The 22,817-nt window shown below is 29.6% G+C and overlaps 2 protein-coding genes across 4 annotated transcripts in view; one reads left to right on the top strand and one right to left on the bottom strand.

Annotated features, from left to right (window-relative positions):
* The window catches only part of LOC111618008 (60S ribosomal protein L18a-like), a 20,977-nt gene extending 19,796 nt beyond the window's left edge, over nucleotides 1-1,181 (top strand). For both annotated transcript variants that reach the window (XM_023359427.1, XM_023359426.1), the window contains one exon: nucleotides 1,040-1,181. In XM_023359427.1, coding sequence (XP_023215195.1) covers nucleotides 1,040-1,132 — 93 coding nt within the window. In that variant the 3' untranslated portion in view covers nucleotides 1,133-1,181. The remainder of the gene's footprint in view (nucleotides 1-1,039) is intronic.
* Nucleotides 1,182-5,698: 4,517 nt separating this feature from the next.
* The window catches only part of LOC111618006 (acyl-CoA dehydrogenase family member 9, mitochondrial-like), a 55,962-nt gene continuing 38,843 nt past the window's right edge, over nucleotides 5,699-22,817 (bottom strand). Inside the window, exons 11-13 of one of the 2 annotated variants that reach the window (XM_023359423.1) lie at nucleotides 18,507-18,633; nucleotides 16,037-16,114; nucleotides 5,699-5,937 (exon numbers count right to left, since the gene is read on the bottom strand). In XM_023359423.1, the coding sequence (XP_023215191.1) occupies nucleotides 5,866-5,937; nucleotides 16,037-16,114; nucleotides 18,507-18,633 (277 nt within the window). In that variant the 3' untranslated portion in view covers nucleotides 5,699-5,865. Of the gene's footprint in view, nucleotides 5,938-6,992; nucleotides 7,044-16,036; nucleotides 16,115-18,506; nucleotides 18,634-22,817 lie in introns of those variants that run through there. The other variant, XM_023359424.1, reaches the window with a different exon arrangement.

Raw genomic sequence — 22,817 nt, 5'->3', positions numbered from 1 at the left:
GTATATTTTTTTTGGAAATAATCCGTATAAACTATGCTATAAACAAAAAATTGTAGGATTACTTACCGAGTGTGCACTGTTCGACATCGCCATTGCTCATGCTTGTTTTCGTCGTGGAACAGCTCAGCAAACAGCGGCTGATTTCTAATAACTTACTTTTCTGCAAAAACTTTGTTGAACTTTGGAGAGATCATTAATATAAATAATTTTAATTGCTGTTGAATAAGAAATGTTTCTTTCACAAGAAATGTATAAAATTACAGTACTGTATTAGACTTACGGTACCTAATTTACATACTGTACAGACGATAGTTAGCCTAAACTCTCCGTAGTGTGGCGCTACGCGGCGGAAAATATATATATAATTATAACAAAGTTACAATAAATTAAGTTAATATATAATTATATATACAGTACCTAATTTATATATAATACTGTACAGACGATAGTAATCTCTCCGTAGCGTGGTGCTTGACGGCGGAAAATAGTTCAGCTGCCCGATGACATTGTACGTAATTATAGGAGTTTTTTACCATTTTTTACGGATACCGTCGCAATTTTTTCGCAGTTTTATAGGAATCGTAATTATAGGAACCCATTTTATAGGGGGGTCTACTGTATTGAAATTTATAGTTTTCTAAAGTCGGTTTCAGTGTGAAGCACAAATTTAAAAATTTAATTATTTTAATAAGATTTTAGTTGAACAATTTGTAAAAAAATTAGAATAAATATAGAATTTGTTAATTGCTATCAATAATTTTATGGTTGTGAATAAATCACTGTTAATAAGCAGAATTGAAATATATTTATTACAATATACATTTTAGGAATATGTGGTTTTGCTGTTAATTGTAATCAATGCACTTTCCCTTAATCTATTGGTGCCTTGTGACACCTTTTAGAGTAGAAAATAGTGCTATATTAATTAAAGTGAGTTCTGTCGCCTCCTTCTTCTTATGTTGTTAGGAGTGAATCAGAACTATACATTTGATATAATTAAAATGATTTAAATATTAAAATTAATTATTTTTCATTTTAGGACAGCAAGATTAAATTTCCATTGCCGTCTCGAATCAACAGAAAGTTCCACAAACCACGTTTTACTACAGTGAGACCAAATGCTAAATTCTAATCTTTATTAGAAATATATGATATATCAATAAACTGATTGATGAATATGATTCTTTGTTTTTGTTTAAAAAATATTACATTTTTAGAAAATTTGATAATTTTAACTATATTCACATACAACCAAAATTTATGCAGATTTTGCTTTTCCCCCTTTTGTTTGTTCTGATTTAACTTAATTTATTTTTAAAAATATTATGTCTAATGACAATCCAGATTAATTCATTACAAAACAAAAATTAAAACATAAACTATAGTAGTAGTTTCATATCTTTTTATGGAAAATATATTAATTTTTAAAATTTGCTATAAATTTTTCAAATTTTAACTGCCCAGTTGTTTTTATTTTGTTAAATTTAATAAGAATCCTAATTAACAAGAGAGAAATTTTAATGAAAATGGAGTTAATTCAATTGACATAGCAATGAGGTGGTTATACTTAAAAGTGCTCAAAGTATGACTTGTTTTTTTTTTCATGTATTTGATTTCAATTGTATTAACTTTTATAAACTATTTTCATTAGGATCCTATTATTTTGACAATATTTTTCATACAAGTTTAATGTTTAAGTGGATATCATCTATACAATTTTTTCTGTTTAAATATAAAATTTTTCCAATTTAAATTTATAAATAAAGAATAAATTAGAGTTAAAATATTTGTATGACAACCATTGCATAATAATAATAAATTTAAAAATTGCTTTCATTGGTTGTGAATAAATCACTGTTTCATGATTTAAAAATATAAATTTGATTTGAAATTAAACAGAATATGAATTTAATGACAATATAATTGATCACAGAGCATATTTTTAACTTTTTTAAATACTAGAAATAGACCTTAAATAAATAAAAATGAACAAGTTTAATATTAAAATTACTTCATAATTCCAAACAGTTACTAATTTTTTTTAAATTTGAAAGTTACTATGAATGATTTTTGAACTGGAACATCTATTGGGAGTTAAACTTCCTTGTGGAGATGACTGATGTCAGTATACAGTAAAATTTGTGTAAATCAGAATTTGCACTGTACTGAATATATTTTCTGGTTTACATTTTATTTGGGTTACACTGTATATAAACTATAAAAACAACCACTTACACCTTTAAATGCACTGCCAATTTTACTTTTTATAACTTGGTCATTTTAAATGCCCTTCCTCAGAATAAAAACCGACTGCAATCTTTGTTGATTTATTTTTAATCTATGCAGAAGTTGACGTGCAGTTAAATGGTCGGAATTCTGAAATGTTAGAATTTCAAAATTGTTTCAGAGGATGGCTTTTGTTCTTATTTTTAAATTGCAAATACTTTGGAATTCCAACCATTTAATTAACTGCATGTCAAGACTTCTGCATAGATTACAAATAAAACATTCTCCTACTCATCTCCAACTTCATGTTTCACACTCCATACTGCTTGTGCCGTCTACCAGGTGCCACCTTACAGCCCAAACATGACATTGCTTCCTAAAGTAATTTTGGCACTGATTTCAAATCATTTTTCCGAATTTATGAACCTAAACAATAACGACACGCCACGCCAGGAAATACATGATGATGAACATAGAACCAATAACCAGTGAAGAAAAAAAAAACTAACTTAAGACAAACATTTTCTAACTCCTGAGTTTTTTCAGGTGCTATAACAGTTACCAGATGGAATGTTGTTCAGAACATAAAAAGTTTGAATTTACATTTCTTACAAAAAAGCTATGAGTATAAAAAAATTTAAAGCCTTGTATGCATTGTCTGTGAATAACAAAGATTTAACCAATGACTACATTGTCATGTCAAGTAGAGCCTGCCAGACCATTGATGACATTTCCTCCTTTTAAGCTAATTTTGCATCCTCTTGTATAAGTTTTAAGATTTCTATGGCTTCCAACCATCTGAAGTGCTTCTGTGGGATGTTGTGAGAAAGAGTTTGGCCCGCATGAAATCCACCACAATTTCCGGATCTGCTGTATAGGTAGAAAAGGCTGTGGAAGTTCTAGCATGTTGCACATTTGAGATATGCTCTTGCATTCTGGTTCTCTTAGAATGTTTAGTGGATCTGATATTCAAAAGGTCCCTTTGCATCTGGTGTCCCTGACAGAGACATTGTATATGCCAGGCAGTCTGGTAGGGTCTTTTCCATTACAAAATATGTTGAAAACAGACAGGCACCTCCTGAAGACTACACGAACAGCACACTTCTTAGTGATTTTTGCTTACAATGAACTTAAGTAGGAGTTAAAAATAACATTCCATTCCACCTCCCCAACTTAGTCAGTTACAGATATGTTAACCCTTGGCATGGATCAGGGATGGCCAACTTTTGTGTACATAAGATCTACTTTTTATCTTAAAAATGTGTTGCAATCAACTTGTCGTAGGCATAGTCTAAGTGGCAAGGGGGAGGTGTGAAATACATACTACAAAGTCTGTTCAAAAAGTATCAGACTTTTATTTTTTCTGCGTAAACCAATGATGCGCGGGAGGCCTCTTTCGGTGGAGGGGACAGTCATGCACAGCCCTGAATTTTTTCTCGCCTGCAGGAAGCGTCAGTCATTGGCAGTTGGCCTATGAGTGAGGACATGTAGTGAGCTTTCGTCGGATTCCACTAAGTTGGAAAATGACTGAACAACGTGAGCAGTGATATTACATCAAATTTTGCCAAAAACCTTGGCGATACCCAAGCATAAACCATTCGCAAGATTCAGCAGGCTTTCGGGGACGATCCTCGAGGCCAAAAAAAGTGCGGCAGGTTCGCAGCAATATCAAGGTCATGTTGACAGTTTTTTCGACTCTCGTGGGGTGGTGTATCGTGAGTATGCACCACAAGGCCAAACCATCGCAAAGGAGTACTACCAGGAGGCCCTTCGTCATCTTTCCGATGCTGTGCGATGCAAATGAATGGATCTGTGGTCGATCAAAACTTGGCAGCTCCATCGTGATAACGCATCCGCCCATTCTGCGCATCTGATTTGGGCTTTCGTCGCCAAACACAACACTCCTGTGGTTCGTCATACTCTGTACTCTCCCCACATGGCTCCGTGTGACTTGGCTATTTCCCAAGCTGAAAATGCAGCTAAAAGGAACCCGATTTTAGTCGAGAGAAGACATCATGCGGAATGCGATGGACTGGCTGATGGCCATTCCAAAAGATGCTTTCCAGCAGTGTTTCTAGCAATGGCAGGAACGCTGGGAGAAGTGTACAGTATACACTACCAAGGAGAGTACTTTGAATGGGTTTAGGGTTTTGTACTTCAAAATCAATAAATTATTTTTGCCGACCAAAGGTCCGATACTTTTTGAACAGCCCTCGTATGTTTAGATAGGTAAGAAAAACCACAATTTAATTTAAAACATGAAGAAAAGGTACATTTTAAACAGAAAAAAATTGAAACTCAACCTTGTCACTTTCAGGGACCACCACTTTACCATTCCTCTCTACCGTGTCCCGACCTACTCTCTTTCCCTCTTCCCGCCTTTCTTTTTTTCGGTTTTATGACCCTTTGTCTACATTTCTTATTCCCCTTTTACAACTGTATGCAAATCAATTGCACATGGACAGACAAAACTGCATCTGAGGGAGGATGCAGAGGTCTGATATCACTACAGTTGTGTTCGGTTACAATTGTAACACATTAAGTCAAGACATTGCAAGTGATTGACCAAAATTAGCTTCGCGATCGACTTGTTGGCCACCCCTGATATAGATCAGCCAATGTTCAACTTTTGGGTAACCATGGGCAATGGCTAAATTGTTCCACTTCCAAGATCAACCCAGAAGGATCATTACTGATGGTATTAACAAAGGCCATTAAATCTGGAACTGTCTTCCAAAAAATAATAATGTCATAGATATACCTCCTGTAAAGAAGAATATTGAGGATGACTTTGCTCTCTAATTGTCAGACCACCATCTCACACAGGTGTCCAAATATTGGGCTACCCATCGGGACCCTCTTTCCCTGATGGTAGATTATACCATAAAATTGAAAGACCAAATAGTAACAAACTAAGTGGGACCTTTCTAGAATGTGCTGATGGAGTGTGTCATTACTGACAATATGAAACTAGTCCCAGAGCACAAAAACATGGAGGGGCTTGAGAGATTTAAGGTCTAAAACAGTGATGTACCAGGGAGGGCATATCTCTTTCAATTGTATGAGCTCCATGGAGCTTGTGAATATAAGGATACTCCTCCATGAAGTGTGAGAGAGGAGTACACCATTCCTTGTCAGAAATTCTCTTCATTGGCAATCCTAAGACGCTATGTGACAATGAGTTGATACAAGTAACATCCCTCTAACGGCAAATATATTTAAAGCTTTGTATTTATGATTATCGTGTATTCAAATCTAGACAGCTTATTGAAATTGTCAATAATGATGGTGATAAACTTATTTTAAATGTATAAACAAGCATTACCTTTCTGGATATTTAATCAAACATAATATGAGTAAAAGTTGTCAATGATTAATTAAAATAATCAGTTTTCACAAATAATTGATAAAATTTCTATTATTAGTGTTTAACATGTTAAGAACAAGCTTAAATGAGGAATTTGATTGATTATTCTTAAACTTTTGCATCCAGATGTTTATTTTAACAGTTACAAAAAATTCTAGGATAAAATATATTATTCAATCTATGAAATACAGTACACTACATTAAAGAACAGTTTCAATTCAGATTTTTTCACAAAATAATTTATTGTTACCAGTTATATTTCAAAGGATCTTCTATAATATAACCTTTATAAGTAAATAATTTAGATGCAATTTCTTGGTAATTTTCATCAGTTCTATTAATATCTGAAAATCATAAAGTTATAATTAACATAAAAATATAATTTTTTAATTTTTAAGCCATGTTGCCAGTTTTTAAAGTAAACAATTTTAACTCCAAAGAAAGAGATTCTCAGTAACTTGGAAAGAGTAGTTGATCCATTAATGAGGTAGATGAGAAAATTCATATTTAAAATGAAATAAATATAATGTATAATGGTGCATGACTTATTTTATTTAGCATTTAATTTTAGTTACATAATTTTTATTGTTGTTGTTGTTATTAAATAAACATCATTTCATCAAATATTTTATGTATTTACACACTAGTCATCTTTTTAAAAAATGTATGCAGGGTCTTCCAAGAAGAATGTTACCATCTTAAATTATTGTAATTATGTTAATCTGTGAAGATTGTTGAGAATTATCCAAGTTTTATATTTGCCAATTACAATTTCTCAATGTATGCACTTCACTAAATTAGAATAAACAATAAATCCTTCACATTTTGTCATTCTTTTTTAAACACCTCAGAAACACAACAGTCTTCATAGTGGTGTGTTTTAAAAAAGGAGAAATGTGAAGACATTTATTGTTTTTCTAATTCAGTAAATATTTATTTTATGTTATTTTTGTCCTGGTCATTTTATTAATTAAAATATTTTTATAACTGCCATTGCCCTGGAAATTTTTAATGTTTTTGCATATTGAGGTGGATAAGTAGCTTCTAATAAAAGATTGACTCCATTATAAACACCTGTATTCCTGAGGTGTTTAAAAAACAATGAAATGTCAGCACATTTATTATTTTTTCTAATTTGTGAATACATTTTATAGAAAGATTGAGAATCCTTGTCCTAACCAAGAATATTACACATAAATATTTAATTTAATGCATTACAATACAATTGTGTTCATTCAAAATTTTATTCATTCAGTGATTTGAAAAAAGATAAACACAGTAGTGTCTTTTTTTTATAGAAATAAAATAAAAATTCTTTTGAAACCAACCATACATTAGGCACTGTTACCTTTGAAATAAGATTCCAAGAGGAACAGTTATTCAAATAATATATGTACTTCAGGTGTAGGCGTTTTTAATCCTGGCCTCTCATTTCACTATACATATAAAGCTTAAAATAGAAAATTCATTGGATTCAGTATTACGATAGTTAACAGATTGGATAAAAATATAAATCTTTAATTACAGTAGAGCGTCGTTTATCCGAATCAATTGGGGATTGGGGATGTTCGGATAACTTATTTTTCGGATAACCAATTATGTACGAAAAAATATATTAATTTATCCCGTGTTGAAATTTTTCTCCGTTGCGTGTCGCTTCGCGTTGAATTTTCGTCGATGTTAAGCCTAACGAAGACTATTGTATCGTTAAAAATTATTTTTTTTATTTTGTACAAACAAAATAAATATATTGAAAAATATAAAAACAATAAAAAATTATACTTTAGAAGTTAATTTAGTATCAAAAACGTAAAATATTTGATTTAGCCAAAGATTACAGTGCCAAAACACTGGCGAAAATTTAAATTTGTCGACTGGAATTCCTTCGGATAAACGACGCTCTACTGTATATTGTTTTTTTTTTTTTTTTAAATTCATCATTTAGATTTACTGATTTATAAAGAGTCATGTTTAAAATATAAAAGCTACAAAAAGGAATGTAATGTAAGAAAATTCATAGCTTATATTTGAGGTCTCTTTTTTTTATATCAAGAAAAATGCTTTTATTATGGAAATTTATAAATCATGTCCTTGCAGACAGATAAACAAAAGCAAATATATAATATGGGTACACTTATATATTTAAATAATTACCCCCAAAAAACTGATTGTAAAATGGTATAATATGGATATTGAAAATAATAATAATAATAATAGTATAAAATCATAGATGTTATATTAATACAGGTCACCCCTGTATAACACAGCACTTCTATAGCACGGATTCACTGTAACACAGTTCAAGAATTGGAACATCCCCGTATAACACAGTGCTTTTATAGCACGGGTTCACTCTAACACAGTTCAGGAATTGGGTAAAACCCTCGTACAAAATGAAATGTAATAAAGGGTGCATTCTTTTATATTTCCGCGTAACTCCGTACGAGCATTCTAATTGTTTTCGTGGCTACTTTGAATGCTCTTTCAACAAATAATCCATTTAATGGTTAAATTTTACAATTGGGACCCTTCTTTTGCCTCTAAAAGCTCATTTTAGAATTATATATTCTTCCATCATTATACTATCGATAGTGCGGGCGCCACCATCTTTCTTTCATCATTGTTCCTAAATGCCTACAAACAGCAGCGCACTCCCATTGCAGAGCAACCGCTATTAACGAACACACCTGAAAACTGTTACCAGTTGATGATGCTCATGCTGAGATCATCATATAGGATGAATAATCCTCTGGTAAAATATTTACTTAAATAATAAGTATTTTACCTGTGAAAAAAATGAATAATAAATCCGATTTAAATAAGGATTTAACAGCATGTTTTTTTAATTTTTGGAACCTAATCCCCCTTTTTGCACTAGTCCTTTGTTTTGTATAACATGGAGTCACATATCACGGCAATTTTTTGAAAAGTAACTCTCATGTTATACGGGGGTTACCTGTATATATAAGAAATATTTTTGAAAAGATAAAATTTTTTTATTTTAATAATATTGTTATATCTAAATTGTTTAATTTAGATATAACAATAAAATTATTAAGCAAAAGAATAATAGTAATAATGATGCTTTAATGGAAAAATCACATCCTTCATATTATACAGTAGTTATGTTCCAAAAAAGTGCCATGTTATGCAAATCTGTGCTATATGAAACAAAGGACTAATGCAAAACTTAAAATTATGTTTCAGAAGTCAGTAATGAAAAAGGATAGTATGCTTTTGCTAAGAGAAATATGTTTATTTAAGTAATCTATAATTTATTTCCAATCAATAATTAATTAACAATCACAATTAAAAGTACTGTATTACATGTTAATACTAATTTGTTAAATGAGGGCATTTTCTTTTTACAAAGTATCTTGTCATCTCAGCTGTTTTGTTGATCTTGATCAGAAGTATCAGTAACATTTTCATATTTTTTATTTTTATCATAAAAATTTTTATGAATGATGAAATAAAAATATGTTATTAATTAAAAATTTGTTTTATGGGTCACATTTGTTCAGTTGAGCACCAAGTGACTTTTTTCTAGAAGTTGTGATTGAATACTGAGATATTGCTGTTTTACATTCGTCATTTTTATGAATGAAGTAATCATTTATAGGTAACTAATATCTACAGTTAAAAAAAAGTTTAACAACACTTACTTAAAAATGTTTAAAATAAACTATTAAATATGAAAATGAATCTATAAAAAGAAAACACCATGTTAGTCTTACAAGCTAAAGTCTAAAACAACAAAGACAATAATTGGTTAATAAGAAATAATTTGAAAATTTCAATATTCTAAAATTCATGAGCAAATTTGAGACAACATATACATATGTGCTTACTCAAATTAAAAAAAAAAAAAAAAAAAATTGAATAACAGTTTACAATGTAAAAATTGTGAAATTTTGTACGTAGGATTTCCAAAACTGTGTTAGAGCAAAACCACGTTGTAGAAGTACTGTGTTGTATTTGTTTTTGGTAAGATTCACTGGTGATTGGATAAAAATAAATTTGTTTATATTATAATTTAAATATTTTTGTTTTATATAAAAATATTTTTCATTTTAAATATTTTTATTTGGTGTAACTGCAGAATAGTACATTGAGAGATAGTATGCTTTACCAGTTTGTGCATTACTTTTTGACAATTCTGAAAAATGTTTGAATGTAATGAAAATAAAAAAACTAAAATCAGTGAGTAATAATTATGTGATCATTTTATGGATTGTATTAGATACCATATTTTCATGGAATGACTGGCATTCTGCATAAAAATGGGGAAGACCAGCATGCCAGTTAAACTGCAACTGAAATATAAAATTAATCAGATCTAATGAAACTAGTTGTTAATTAAATGTTAAAGAAAGCATTCTTCCAAGTATAATAAAATATTATAATAACAACATTATAATTTGGCACTTAAAATTAGGAAGAGAGTTTTCCTTTACAAGACAATAAAACAATTAACAACTTAGTAGTAGTAGTAGTAGTAGTAGTAGTAGTAGTAGTAGTAGTAGTAAGTCAGTCAGTGTGGGCTACACTGACCATCTACCCCAACCTTAAAATAACACTTTCTTCTTGCATTTCATACAAAGGGGATGTTAATCAGTGTAAGATGAAATAATTTACAGTGAATTTCTTAAATTTAGTATGTTTATTTTTGCATTTTTGAATCAAATAACAATAAAATACACATAAAAAGAGCACTTTTGGAATTCCAAGAGTATTTTATGTCATTAGAAAAAAGAAATTAAACATATAATTGTAGTTTTTGATGTAATGCTGAGTTTTACAGTTTTAGAATAAAAACTTGTTCGTTTTTACCTGACATAACTCATTTGTTTTTTTTAATGCACCCTCTAGAGAGGGATCTATAACCTCACTTAAACCAGCATGTCGGTATTCTCCAGGATAAACTGATGCCAGTTTTTATCATACAGAAATATCTGATTTCATGGTCACCCCTGGATAGACTGGCATGCAAATCATTCTGCAAAAATACAGTAATCATATCTATCTAATTTTAAAGCAGCCATCTTTTTGCACAACTTTTCAGCATTTTATGTCACATTGAAATGTGTTCCAATGATGTCTATATGAATGTAAAGCTATACACTATAAGTAGTATTGCCATCTTTTCAAAACTGCTGACCCAGACGGCAGGTGAGGTTTGTTCAAAGAGAAGTTCCCAATGCATGCGCAATGTCATTTTGCAATGCAAAGAATAATTTCAGTGCATACTGGTTCTAAATCAGTTACAGTTAGGGACTAGGGAGACTTGGGTAGGAGTAACCTAAGTAACTTATATTAAGAAAGAACAACTACAGATGACTTAGCTCTATTGGATATTGGAGATGTGTATGAATATGAATACGAATCGTACTGCAAAAAAAAAAAAAAAAGTCAACAGGCAGTGCACGATATTCCCGTACAAAATTAATAGTTCACCCGGACAGTGAATTGATTCCCAGACTGTCTGGGTGAAAACCAGACAGGTGGTAACACTAACTGTAAGAACCATGTGATTGCTTTGTTGGTTTTTGGTATTTGTATTTTCAACTGTTTTTAAACCAACTTTTTATCCATTTATAGCATATATTAATGAGCAGTGTCATACAAGGCAATTAAAAGAGAAATGTACAGAGTGATTCAGAAGGTTACTGGATACCAGATACAGTAGACCCCCCTATAACACTTAGATACATTCCACGTTAATCGAATTTTACGTTGTAGGAATCATTAAATACATGAGCCAATCACAGCCCGATAGGTGTGAAGTTTATGGACTAAGGCTGTTTGAAAGGTTTTCTTCTATAAAATTAACCGATTCTAGACTAATTCCACTCAACATTTCCAAAACACGTATAATTTTTTGGAAATAATCCGTATAAATTATGCTATAAACAAAAAATTGTAGGATTACTTACCGAGTGTGCACCGTTCGACTACGTCATTGCTCAAAGCTTGTTTTCGTTGCGGAACAGCGCACGAAACCGTGGCCGCGATTTCTGATAACGAATTTTTCACAGAAAAATAACTTGACCTTTGGAGACATCATTAATATAAATAATTTTTATGGCCGTTGAATAAGAAATGTTTCATTCACAAGAAATGTATAAAATTAGTGCTGTATTAGACTTACGGTACCTAATTTACATACTGTACAGACGATAATAAACTCAACTTACTAGCCTAAAATCTCCGTAGCGTGTTGCCAGGCGGCAGAAAGCATATATATAATTATAATAAAGTTACAATAAATTAAGTTAATATATAATTATATATACAGTACCTAATTTATATATAATTAATATATAATTATATGTACGGTACCTAATTTATATATAATTTATATATAATACTGTACAGACGATAGCAAACTCAATTTAGCCGCTCCGTAGCGTGGCGCAGGGCGGAGGAAAGTAGTTCGGCTGCTTGTCCACTATTGGTCCAGATTCTATCAATCTTGTCGCAACACGAGTCGGCGACGACGTTTTAGGAGTTCCTTTATACGAATATTGCTACAATTTTTTCACTACGTTACAGGAATTTTCGTTATAGGAACGCACATTATAGGGGGGTCAACTGTACATTGGTTTTATAATATTTTTTTGTTTATTTATAAGCTAGTTCTTGTACTTTTCCTATGGTTACAGTGGTATTAGGCAATTTTTGTATTTTATGTATTCGAAAGTTTTATATTTTTTATTTAAAATATGTTAACATTCCAAAATGCATTCCATTTCATGTAGACCTGAGGAAGGTTTCTCATAGATCAAAAACGTTTGTTTTTAAACATTTTATCATCATTAAACAGTACTGGAAACAAAAAAAAAGGTGCTAAGTTAAATTAAGTTTTTATGCATATTACTTTTCAGTCTCATTTGTTGGGTTGTTTTTCTAGAGGTTATTCAGAAGTCTATTAACATTTGAAAAATTGATATGTAGTAATGCAATTAGCATGGAAATGCAAAGAATCATGTGACGTTTTTTCCCCAGAAGAGTGTCAAAATCAGTTCCAATTATGTCTACCAGATGGCACTTTGACTCATAACATCATAAAGAACTGCATCATAACAAATGCCAGTGTGGCAGACTTTGTTGTCAAATATGATGCTATGAACAGCATGAAACAGCATTTCTTAAGCTATCACTAATGCCTCCCATCATAGTTTTTTATCATTGCCGATGATGTTGGGCTATCTCTATAAACCCATAACTAAAAATTGAAGAGCATCAGGTCTACAGACCTATGTAACCATTCAGTCTGAAAGTGACAGCTTATCACTCAATTCTCTCCAAATGATGATAGTAACAGTTGTTTCACAGGAAAAGCACCTGTATGTCAACATCCAATACCTGTCTTTCCTCCAAGTTAGCATAATGCTGATTGCAATAGTGACAATTTCAAAAGCAGACTCCTGCATGACATTTTTCATGGTAAAGCACTATCTGATGGACATAATTTGGAACTAATTTTGACACTTTTCTGAGAAAAAAACCCACATGATCTACGCATTTCCATACTAATCCCATTACCATGTGCTAAAAATTCACTTTTTAAATGCTTACTGACTTTGGATCACCCTGTACATGTCTAAAAAGTTTTAAAAGTCAAGTACCTATATTTATAGATCCCTTTCTGAGTGCTTTTATGTAGTTTGTCAGTAATTTTTGTGCTCTTTATATCTGTAGTGAAATGTATATCTCTTTTATATTTATACACTGAAGAGATATGAGGATTAAAAAGGCCTATGGCTGAAATACTTATGTTACTTGTATAAGGATTCTAAGGGAAACAGTGCTTGTTTGTGATTGGTTTCATAAGAATAATGTCTTTTTTTATAGCTATAGAATGGTAAATGCCAACTCCCTTATGATAATGAAATTTTTATTTTTATTATTCTGATATTTTTTAGATATGATTAAAAAANTAGTAACTCAGGTTTTTATTGAGCCTGGTGGATGTATCATCCTATGAGTTCTTTCTGATTATATATTTCCATGCCAATGGTAAAATGGTTGCATCTTTATAGTTTAAACATTTATTATTTAAGCTAGATATGTAGATCTCACACTTCTCTGTTGTGGATGCAAGTGTAGGCGAGTGCACCTTTGCAATGATTCTGGCCTCTTCCCATTTAACTATGGATCCATCCGTCTGCACTATTTTTGATAACGCTGTTGCATATCGGCTCGTTGCTACGTCATACTTATGTTCTTTCATCCTCACGTTAAGATTTCTATTTGTGATTCCTATATATTCCCTATCTATTCCTAACTGGTCGTTCTTGTACAGTATTGCAACCTGATGATGGCCCATAAAATGGGTTGAAAACGTTTGTTTAGCTGAATAAATGTGCTTTCTCAGTATTAAGGTGTGTTGACTTTGTAATGTTAGAATCTGAGTGTGAATATAAGAGTATAATTAATTAATAATTTTGAAATGTTTAGAGAAAAGTTCAGTTTAGAAAAAGAACTTCAATTCAGAATCTATACATTCCAGTTGGGTATGTTACCATTAAGGCCATAATCCAGATTTAATTAATTATTTACTTAATTACTGTGCAACTAATAGAATGACATCTATAACTACAGTAGAGCATCAATTTTCTGAATCAATTGGGGACTGGGATTGTCTGGATAACTGATTTATGTACGAAAAAATAGTTTAACGTATGCGATTTCAAAATTTTTCTCCGTTGCGTGTCGCTTTGCATTGAATTTTCGTCAATGTTAAGCCTAACAAAGACTATTGTATCGTTAAAAATTATTTTTTTATTTTGTACAAACAAAATAAATATATTGAAAAATATAAAAATAATAAAAAATTATACTTCAGATATTAATTTAGTATCAAAAACGTAAAATATTTGAGTAGCCCAAGACATAACCAAAGATTAAAGCACCACAGCACTGGCAAAAATTTAAATTTGCGGACTGGAATTCTTTCGGATGATTGACTTTCGGAAAATCGACACTCTACTGTATTGCTATCTATTCTACTTCACAATAGAAATGTATATCCAGAAATATATTTATGTAAGATTATTATATTTATTTATTTCTATAAACTTTATTTTATGCAAGGAATGATTCATATCAAATAACACAAAAAAAATAAATATATATAAACGATGATTTGTGAACGAAAGTAAAACAAAAATTCATTTTCTAGAGTTAATTTTTTTGTATTTTCTTTCATAAGTTGTAATAGGCTACACTTATTGTAACCATTTTGCGACTATAATCAACTAATAACATTAAACAAAATAAATAAATAAGACTACAATTAGAGGAAATTACATTTTATTAATTCTAACATTAAAAGGACATGTTAAAATAATTTTAAAAATGAATAACTTTATGTTAAGAATTCATCCTGTATTGTTTGTCTACTATCAATTTTAATAGCTAGCTTAATTCCAACAATTTAAACTATTGTATTGCAAGCAAATAAGGATTAAAATAGCTAGCATTTAAAGTACTGGTTAAAACTGATAACATATGTTGAAGCTGATAGCATAAAAAAATATCTTAAAAACACCTATTTAACTTAAAATAATGATGATGATAATAACTAAATTATGACTGAAATAAGCAAAATTTTGTAATGTATTTTAACTCATGTGTTTTGTGGGAAATGCTAATTTTGATAATATTATGTGTGATTACAATAAGCAGAGTCTATGTATTTTGAAAAATACCACATGATATATTTCACTTAGAAGTTACACATACACAAATTTCAGAATTGATTAACAAATTAAATCTTAAATACTAGATAAAAAATTTTGAAAGGCCAGAAGAATGTTATGTTGAATTATATTATAATATAATGTGTAATTTGATATTTTTTATATTAAATACAGTTGAAAATTATCATTAAAGAAGATATTAAATAATGCAAATTTTAATTTTGTTTGAAATATTCAAGATTTGAAATATGGTGAAGAAAGTTTTACAATTTAATTTAAAATCATATTGTGAATTGGATATTTAAAATAATGAACCTAAACCTGAATTAAGTTTATGTTATAAAACATAGTAATGTAGTTATTAAAAAAAAACATTTCTACAAAGAACATTATGTGAATTCAAGTGTTAATTATTTTGTTAAATTTAGTTTAATATAGCTGGAAATTTTATCATTTTTATGTTATATAAGTAGGAAAATATATTAATCCTAAAGAATCTGTACATAACTCAGAATGAATCTTTAAGAATTTTATTTATTGATTTGAGTATATATATTAGAGAAAAATATGATACTCATGAATTTAGTCATTGAAAAATAACATAAATTTAGTATATAGCTATGAAAAAATAATTATAATACTTGATGGATAAATTTTGACCTGAGAGCCATCATTAATCTATTGCAATACATATAGTAAATGCAAAAATTAAAAATAAGTAAAATATAATAATTACCTGCCCATAAGTAGCAAACAATATTTCTACTGCATGCTGTAATTTTATTACATTTTGTTCCAGATTATTTGCCATTGACTGAAAATTTAAAAAAAAAAAATGAATTTAAAAAATAATAATGATTTATAGTATATAATAAGAAGTAAAATAAGCATAACAATAAATATGAATTTAATAGTAATAGAAATCATTGTAAGCATAATTATTTACAAAAGAAGTTTGTTAATCTAGCATCTATCAATTCAGAATGGTTCCAGATTATTGAAAATAATCTGTGGTTCAGAAAATTCAAAAAGTTACATACAAACTGAACATTGCAAACATTACTGTATATTTTGTATTGGTGCAAGCTATTTTACACTTCTGATTTGTTTATGCATACTCTTTAATTAGTCTAAAGATCATCAATGCTACAGTGCATGACTGTACTGTGTTAAAATTCATTAAAAAACCTGAAAAAATGTTATTGCACAAAATCAACATTCATAATGATTCATGTACTAGTACATATAATATTTTCCACACAGGTACTGTATATACAATTCACAAAAGCTACATAAGCTCCCACTATGAGAAATCTGTTTTTAAGTACACTGTTTTTGCATTGGTCTATGGGAAAGAAAATATATCAGCCAGTCACACTCATTACTGGATGCAAATCATGTGTACTATCCCTAATAAAGCAATATTCGTTTAGCATAATACAATGCAGAATATGCATAATTTACTGAATTATAAAATAAACAAACACCTTTCTCTATTCCAGCACAACATTTAATATGTTAAAAACGTTTTCGACAGTTTTAAGCAATCTTCTTCAGTTCAAATTTGAACCATAAAATGAACAAAGTATTCAAAATAATACAAAAATTCAAAGCGCTTATTCACGACTTAACGTTAAAGCACTTGCCCGTACTCATAAAATGAATAGATTAAACAAAAATAATTAAAAATAAACCAAAAATTGTATACCAAGAAATATTATAAAAACAATTAATAACGCCACCTACGCGGTTGCAACAGTTAATCTATGTTATCATAAAAGGACTTCCAGGCTGTTGATAAACCTTCAGCATCCCTGTGATTGATGCACTGCACAGTCATATGCACCTTGTGTATCTCAACTTTTTCAGGTTCTGCATTGTTGCTCCTATTTGCTGTTATTTAGAAACGGATGGTAATTAAATCCTAAACAAATTTAATTACCATCTGTTTCTAAATAACAGCAAATAGGAGAAACAATGCGGATGGTAATTAAATCCTAAACGGATTTAAACGGATTTAATTACCATCTGTTTCTAAATAAAATTATTAAGAAAGTTGCCAGAAATAGGAATATAAAAATAATTTATAGGCGTAATCCTACGGTGTATAAGCTTTTAAGAAACGATAAGAGAAGATATGAGTGTAATAGTATGACAGGAGTTTACTCGATACCTATGAAAGACCATAGATTTAACTCCAACCTAATATATATAGGAGCAACAATGCGGAACCTGAAGAAAAGGATTGATGAGCACAAATACTCAGTGAATAGAAGCGTTGATAGCACAGTCCTCGCAGCATTTGCGAAGCAGCAAGGAATTGCAGTATACTGGGATCAGGCAACAATATTAGACCTACAAGATCATCACAAGCAGTGAAACACCTGGAAAAAGTTGAGATACACAAGGCGCATATGACTGTGCAGTGCATCAATCACAGGGATGCTGAAGGTTTATCAACAGCCTGGAAGTCCTTTTATGATAACATAGATTAACTGTTGCAAACACATAGGTGGTGTTATTAATTGTTTTTATAATATTTCTTGGTATATAATTTTTGGTTTATTTTTAATTATTTTGGTTTAATCTATTCATTTTATGAGTATGGGCATGCGCTTTAACGTTAAGTCATGAATAAGCGCTTTGAATTTTTGTATTATTTCGAATACAGTACTTTGTTCATTTTATGGTTCAAATTTGAACTGAAGAAGATTGTTTAAAATGGTTGAAAACGTTTTTAACGTATTAAACATTGTGCTGGAATAGAGAAAGGTGTTTATTTATTTTATCTAATTAATTCCAGTAAGCATTTATTTATTTATTTATTTATTTACTGAATTATAGTTTATAGGTATTTATAACAAAGAAGATCATTACTGGAAATAATGTTTTGATTACTTATGAATATTCTGTTTTCATGAAGAAAAAAACTAAGAAAAACAAGCCTTTATTTATTCAAAATTGACTTTTAAATAAGTTTTGATTTAATCTTACAGCCTTAGTGGCGTATGCAGTAACAGACACAGATTCTATAACTTTTGATTTCCATTTTTAATTTAGAAATTAATAATATAAACAATTCAATCAACAGTTTAGATGTAGTTCTAAGGTGTATGTAATCACAGTTAAAAAAATATAAACAAAATATGTAACAGAAATATTATTAATATTAAAGCTGTACTTATTTAAAAAATATTTAATCTCACTTTTAAGGAAGGATGAAGATGGCCAGCTATGTCCATTGACAAATTTGCTTTATTTCGTTCAATTTTGTTTTTTTCTATCAGTTTTTTAAATATAAACACAGGATTAAACAAAGGATTCCTCAATTTCCTACAAAAGAATTAATATAAGTATAATTAATAATTAAATATTCAGTAATTTTGCATAGAGGTAGGTATATTTAATTATTAAATAGTAGTCATATTATACCCTGATATAATCTGGCAGCAGTGGCAGATTTCTGCACAGGCACATGAGGCTTGCATTTGGGCCTCAATATTCAGCTCTCAAAATTTAAAAAAATTATTTTATTTAATTATTTTTTTTTCATAATAAAAATAATTAACAATTTAGCAATATTCCCTAATTTTTTGATAATTCAAAACTGTGTCGTAATCTTCTTTGTTGCTTAAACACCATGTAGTGTAATAAATTCAAATACTTGGCATTCTTTCATCTTTATTTTAATTTAGTTGATATGCATTTTAGATTACACATTTCGGGCATAACATTCCCCTCCTCAGCCAACTAAAAAACTTGACAAAAATACATATAATACATAAAAAAGTAAAACACACATAAATGGTTAAGATATTTTTTAGACATCTTGGAATTTTTACAAACTGGGTTCTATTAGGTGAGTACATAATATGTATACGGCTTACACATTTACTATTATATATCTATTGAAACAAATATTATAAATATAATATTAATCTCCACAATACATATATCTATGCTTTTAACATACCTTCTTTTTCTTCTTTTTTTGGCCAATACAATTAAAGGGTAAGTATACCGCAAGTGCGAAACTTTACGTTCATCTATTTCATATTAAAAAATGCTTAATTCCTCTGTATTATCTATACAAATACAGTAGAACCTCGAAAACTCGACCTAATGTGGACCGAAGGGTGGCCGAGTTTGTGAAAATGCCGAGTTATCGGGAATGGGGTTAAAAAAAATAAGTACGAGTATTTCCTCAGAAAATACTGTACTGTACTTGTACAGTATTTACTTGTACAGAATATAACAGAGAATAAACTGCCCAAATACCCTTAAACAAAGGAAAAGTACGTCCTTTATGAAGGCATAGAGCCACTACATGAAAATGAAAATTAATGAATACACTGTGTACAGTAATTTACCTGATAAGACAGACCTCAGAAAAATACTTTATGAGAGCTTTTATACTTTTATAAAGCTGTCTATAATGAAAATTAATTAACTAAGGATTTTTTCGCCCTGCCAAGGTGTGGACCAGTTATCCGGAGTGCTAAGTTATCGAGGGACGAGTTTTCGAGGTTCTACTGTATATGAATAAATAATATGCCTGTTTTTATTATTTTGAAACTTATGTTGTTAGCATCCTTCCTTATCTTTGTCCAAGAAGCAATGTGGTGTTGAATCAGATTTCATTTCAAATTCTACCATTTTTTACATTTTTTTAAAAAGAGGAAATTCACTATAAATTATCTCGTTGTAATAACATGGAATAAATACGATGTACCTGTTTTTTATTTATAAAATTCAATATAACCAATAGAGCATAAATGGTTGCATCTTCACCTGCTTTGCATTATATCGTCATTCTGTTTTTACCTTTTTACTACGCAATAGTGTACTAATTAACATATTCTTGAACACACACCAAGACTAAACATACAGCTAAAAACACATAAGATTGAAGAAAAAGTCAAACCCATAGTAGACTTTAAATATTCCACGCTATATAATTTAGAAAAGTTTCTGAAACAAGAACTTAAAAGACATCAAAACTCACATCTTGCTATTAAGAACACAGATGAACTATTAAGAACCCAGTTTGTAAAAATCCCAAGGTGTCTAAAAAATATCTTAACCATTTATATGTATTTTACTTTTTTATGTATTGTATGTATTTTTGTCATTTTTTTAGTTGGCTGAGGAGTGGCATGTTACACCCAAAATGTGTAATCTAAAATACATATCAACTAAATTAAAATAAAGATGAAAGAATGCCAAGTGTTTGAATTTATTACACTACATAGTGTTTAATCAACAAAGTATTCCCTAAATTAAATTGACAAATGAATAACGCCAGCTGTGACATGTTTTGTGGGTGGCAACCCTAGCGATCATATTTCAAACCATATGCACTGACTGTTCCGTAGACAATGATGTACAGATCACAAACTTGGGTGCAAATATTCTTAAACAATTTTATTTTTAACAAAAATGAATAATAATATTCAAGACATAATAACAATTTACAGAAGCAAAAAATCAGATTTCTTTATTCATTTTACCAATCAGCGCATTCCCAGAAAACCCAAAAGATGAAATCAAATACTTGAAATGGAATTAGTTATAACAAGTGTTCAAAATGTTCTCCATTATTTATCAAACAATAATGAAATCTATTTATAGATTACTAGATTTTTGAAATACAAATCAGTAGTAAATTTAAAATTAAATTGTTTTTTATATCCATGGATTACTACATTTTTTGTTTTTAACATTTTTACCTATTGAAGCTTAATAATTCTTGTACCAATAAGTTTCAATTTTCATAATTATTACAATCTGAACATCAGTAACCTTTTAAATACAGCCAGACAGTTGTAATTTTATATTGGTTAATTTTCAACATTATTTCCCTATGTCTCATTTTTTTGGACCACCAGTATAGTGCCTACAGAGTAAAAAATGTGCACGTAGAATGCACACTGTAGGGTGTAGGGTAGTGAAAATATTTAGAAGGGCCTCAAAATTGAATTGCGCCTGGGGCTCTCGAGTGCTAAATCTGCCACTGTCTGGCAGATTGTGAGGAGGCTTCAAAAAGTTCATGGAGAAAGGATAGTATAAAAAACGATTTCAGTTATGATGTCTATTTTTAAACATATGCTCCATTAAGGTCAATACACTTCTGCAAACGTTGATACCAGCCTTTAAGTTCGTCTGAGTAGAACTGAGGGTCTTTTGATCTGAACCATGTCAGAGCAGCTCTTTTTACATCTTCAACTGATGGAAAATTGGTACCTTTCAGCAACTTATCCATTTGTAGGTTGTTGACTTCTTTGGAGCATTATCACCATAAACTTGTTTCAGAGCATCAATGATTTGCCTATTCTCCCAACCAAGTTTCATCATGAACTTTATGTTTGTTCTGGTCTCGATTTTGGTGGATTCCATGTTGCTTGAATGGTGCTTGACTTTCAACTGGTGGTGCTGCATTCTTACCTGCATTTAAGGGTTCATGTATGAACATGTTATAACATGTTGGTACAAGAATGTTCAGGTGTAATGAAATCAAAACCCTTCCAAATAATTTTTAGTTATGGACTTTTTCCATGAACTTTTTGAAGCACCCACATTTATCAATAATAATCTTGAAATTTGAGTCAAGTTTTAATTATATAAGAATGGAAATTAGTTTTTTTATTTGTTTAACTTGAAATTAATTAAGAAATAGTTTATCTCCAATTTTCAAAAACTGTACCTGAATCTGAAAAAATTGAATCATTTTAAATTTTATAAAATATTTAATGATTAAATTGAACTTATCAGCATTAGGCTTGAAATGAAATAAAGTAAATTAAAGTAAAAATATTATTTTATTTTTAGAGAAAGATTTTTATTGTTTAAATTTAGTTTTTATGGTGTTAATAAAATACCACAGCAAATTATTATATTCTGTTATTCTACTATTTTTGCATTTGTTAATCTAACTTTATATAAACAATACATTTTTTAAATTTGATAATGCTTATCAAAATTTGATTATTAATAAAAAAACATAATAAACAAATTACTTTTTATTCAAATATATAAATTATATATTTAATATATTTAACTAAGCTGAATTTTAATAACTAAATATCTAAATAATAGAGTTTTGATGCAGTAATTTGGAAAAATTTTTATTAATGAAATTAAGTAATAATTAAATTAATTATTAATATTAATACTTATCTTTAGGCTAAATTTACTTAATTTCATTAATGAAAATTTTTCCAGATTATAGCCTGAGAAATCTGATGTTTAGATATTTTAGTTATTTATGGTTTTATTTATATATTGGAATGATATCATGATAAGCATTGAACTCTATTTATATATACAATAAAATATAAAAGAACAAAAGTAAAAATAAAAATAAATTAAAAAGGACAGATTTTAAAATTTACAGATTATGTAAAGAGAAGAAAGAAGACTAAGTTCCTATTGCACATGCATAAAGTAATTATTATAATGAAGACAAGGAGGAATATGCACAGACTGGAAGAGATAACTGTACATGAGTAGAACTAGAA

The sequence above is a fragment of the Centruroides sculpturatus genome, unplaced genomic scaffold (assembly GCF_000671375.1).
Source record: "Centruroides sculpturatus isolate CEXI.00-Female unplaced genomic scaffold, Cexi_2.0 scaffold36, whole genome shotgun sequence".
Lineage (NCBI taxonomy): Eukaryota > Metazoa > Arthropoda > Arachnida > Scorpiones > Buthidae > Centruroides > Centruroides sculpturatus.
The sequence above is the reverse complement of the archived record's forward strand: the minus strand, read 5'-3'. Positions and strand labels throughout refer to the sequence as shown.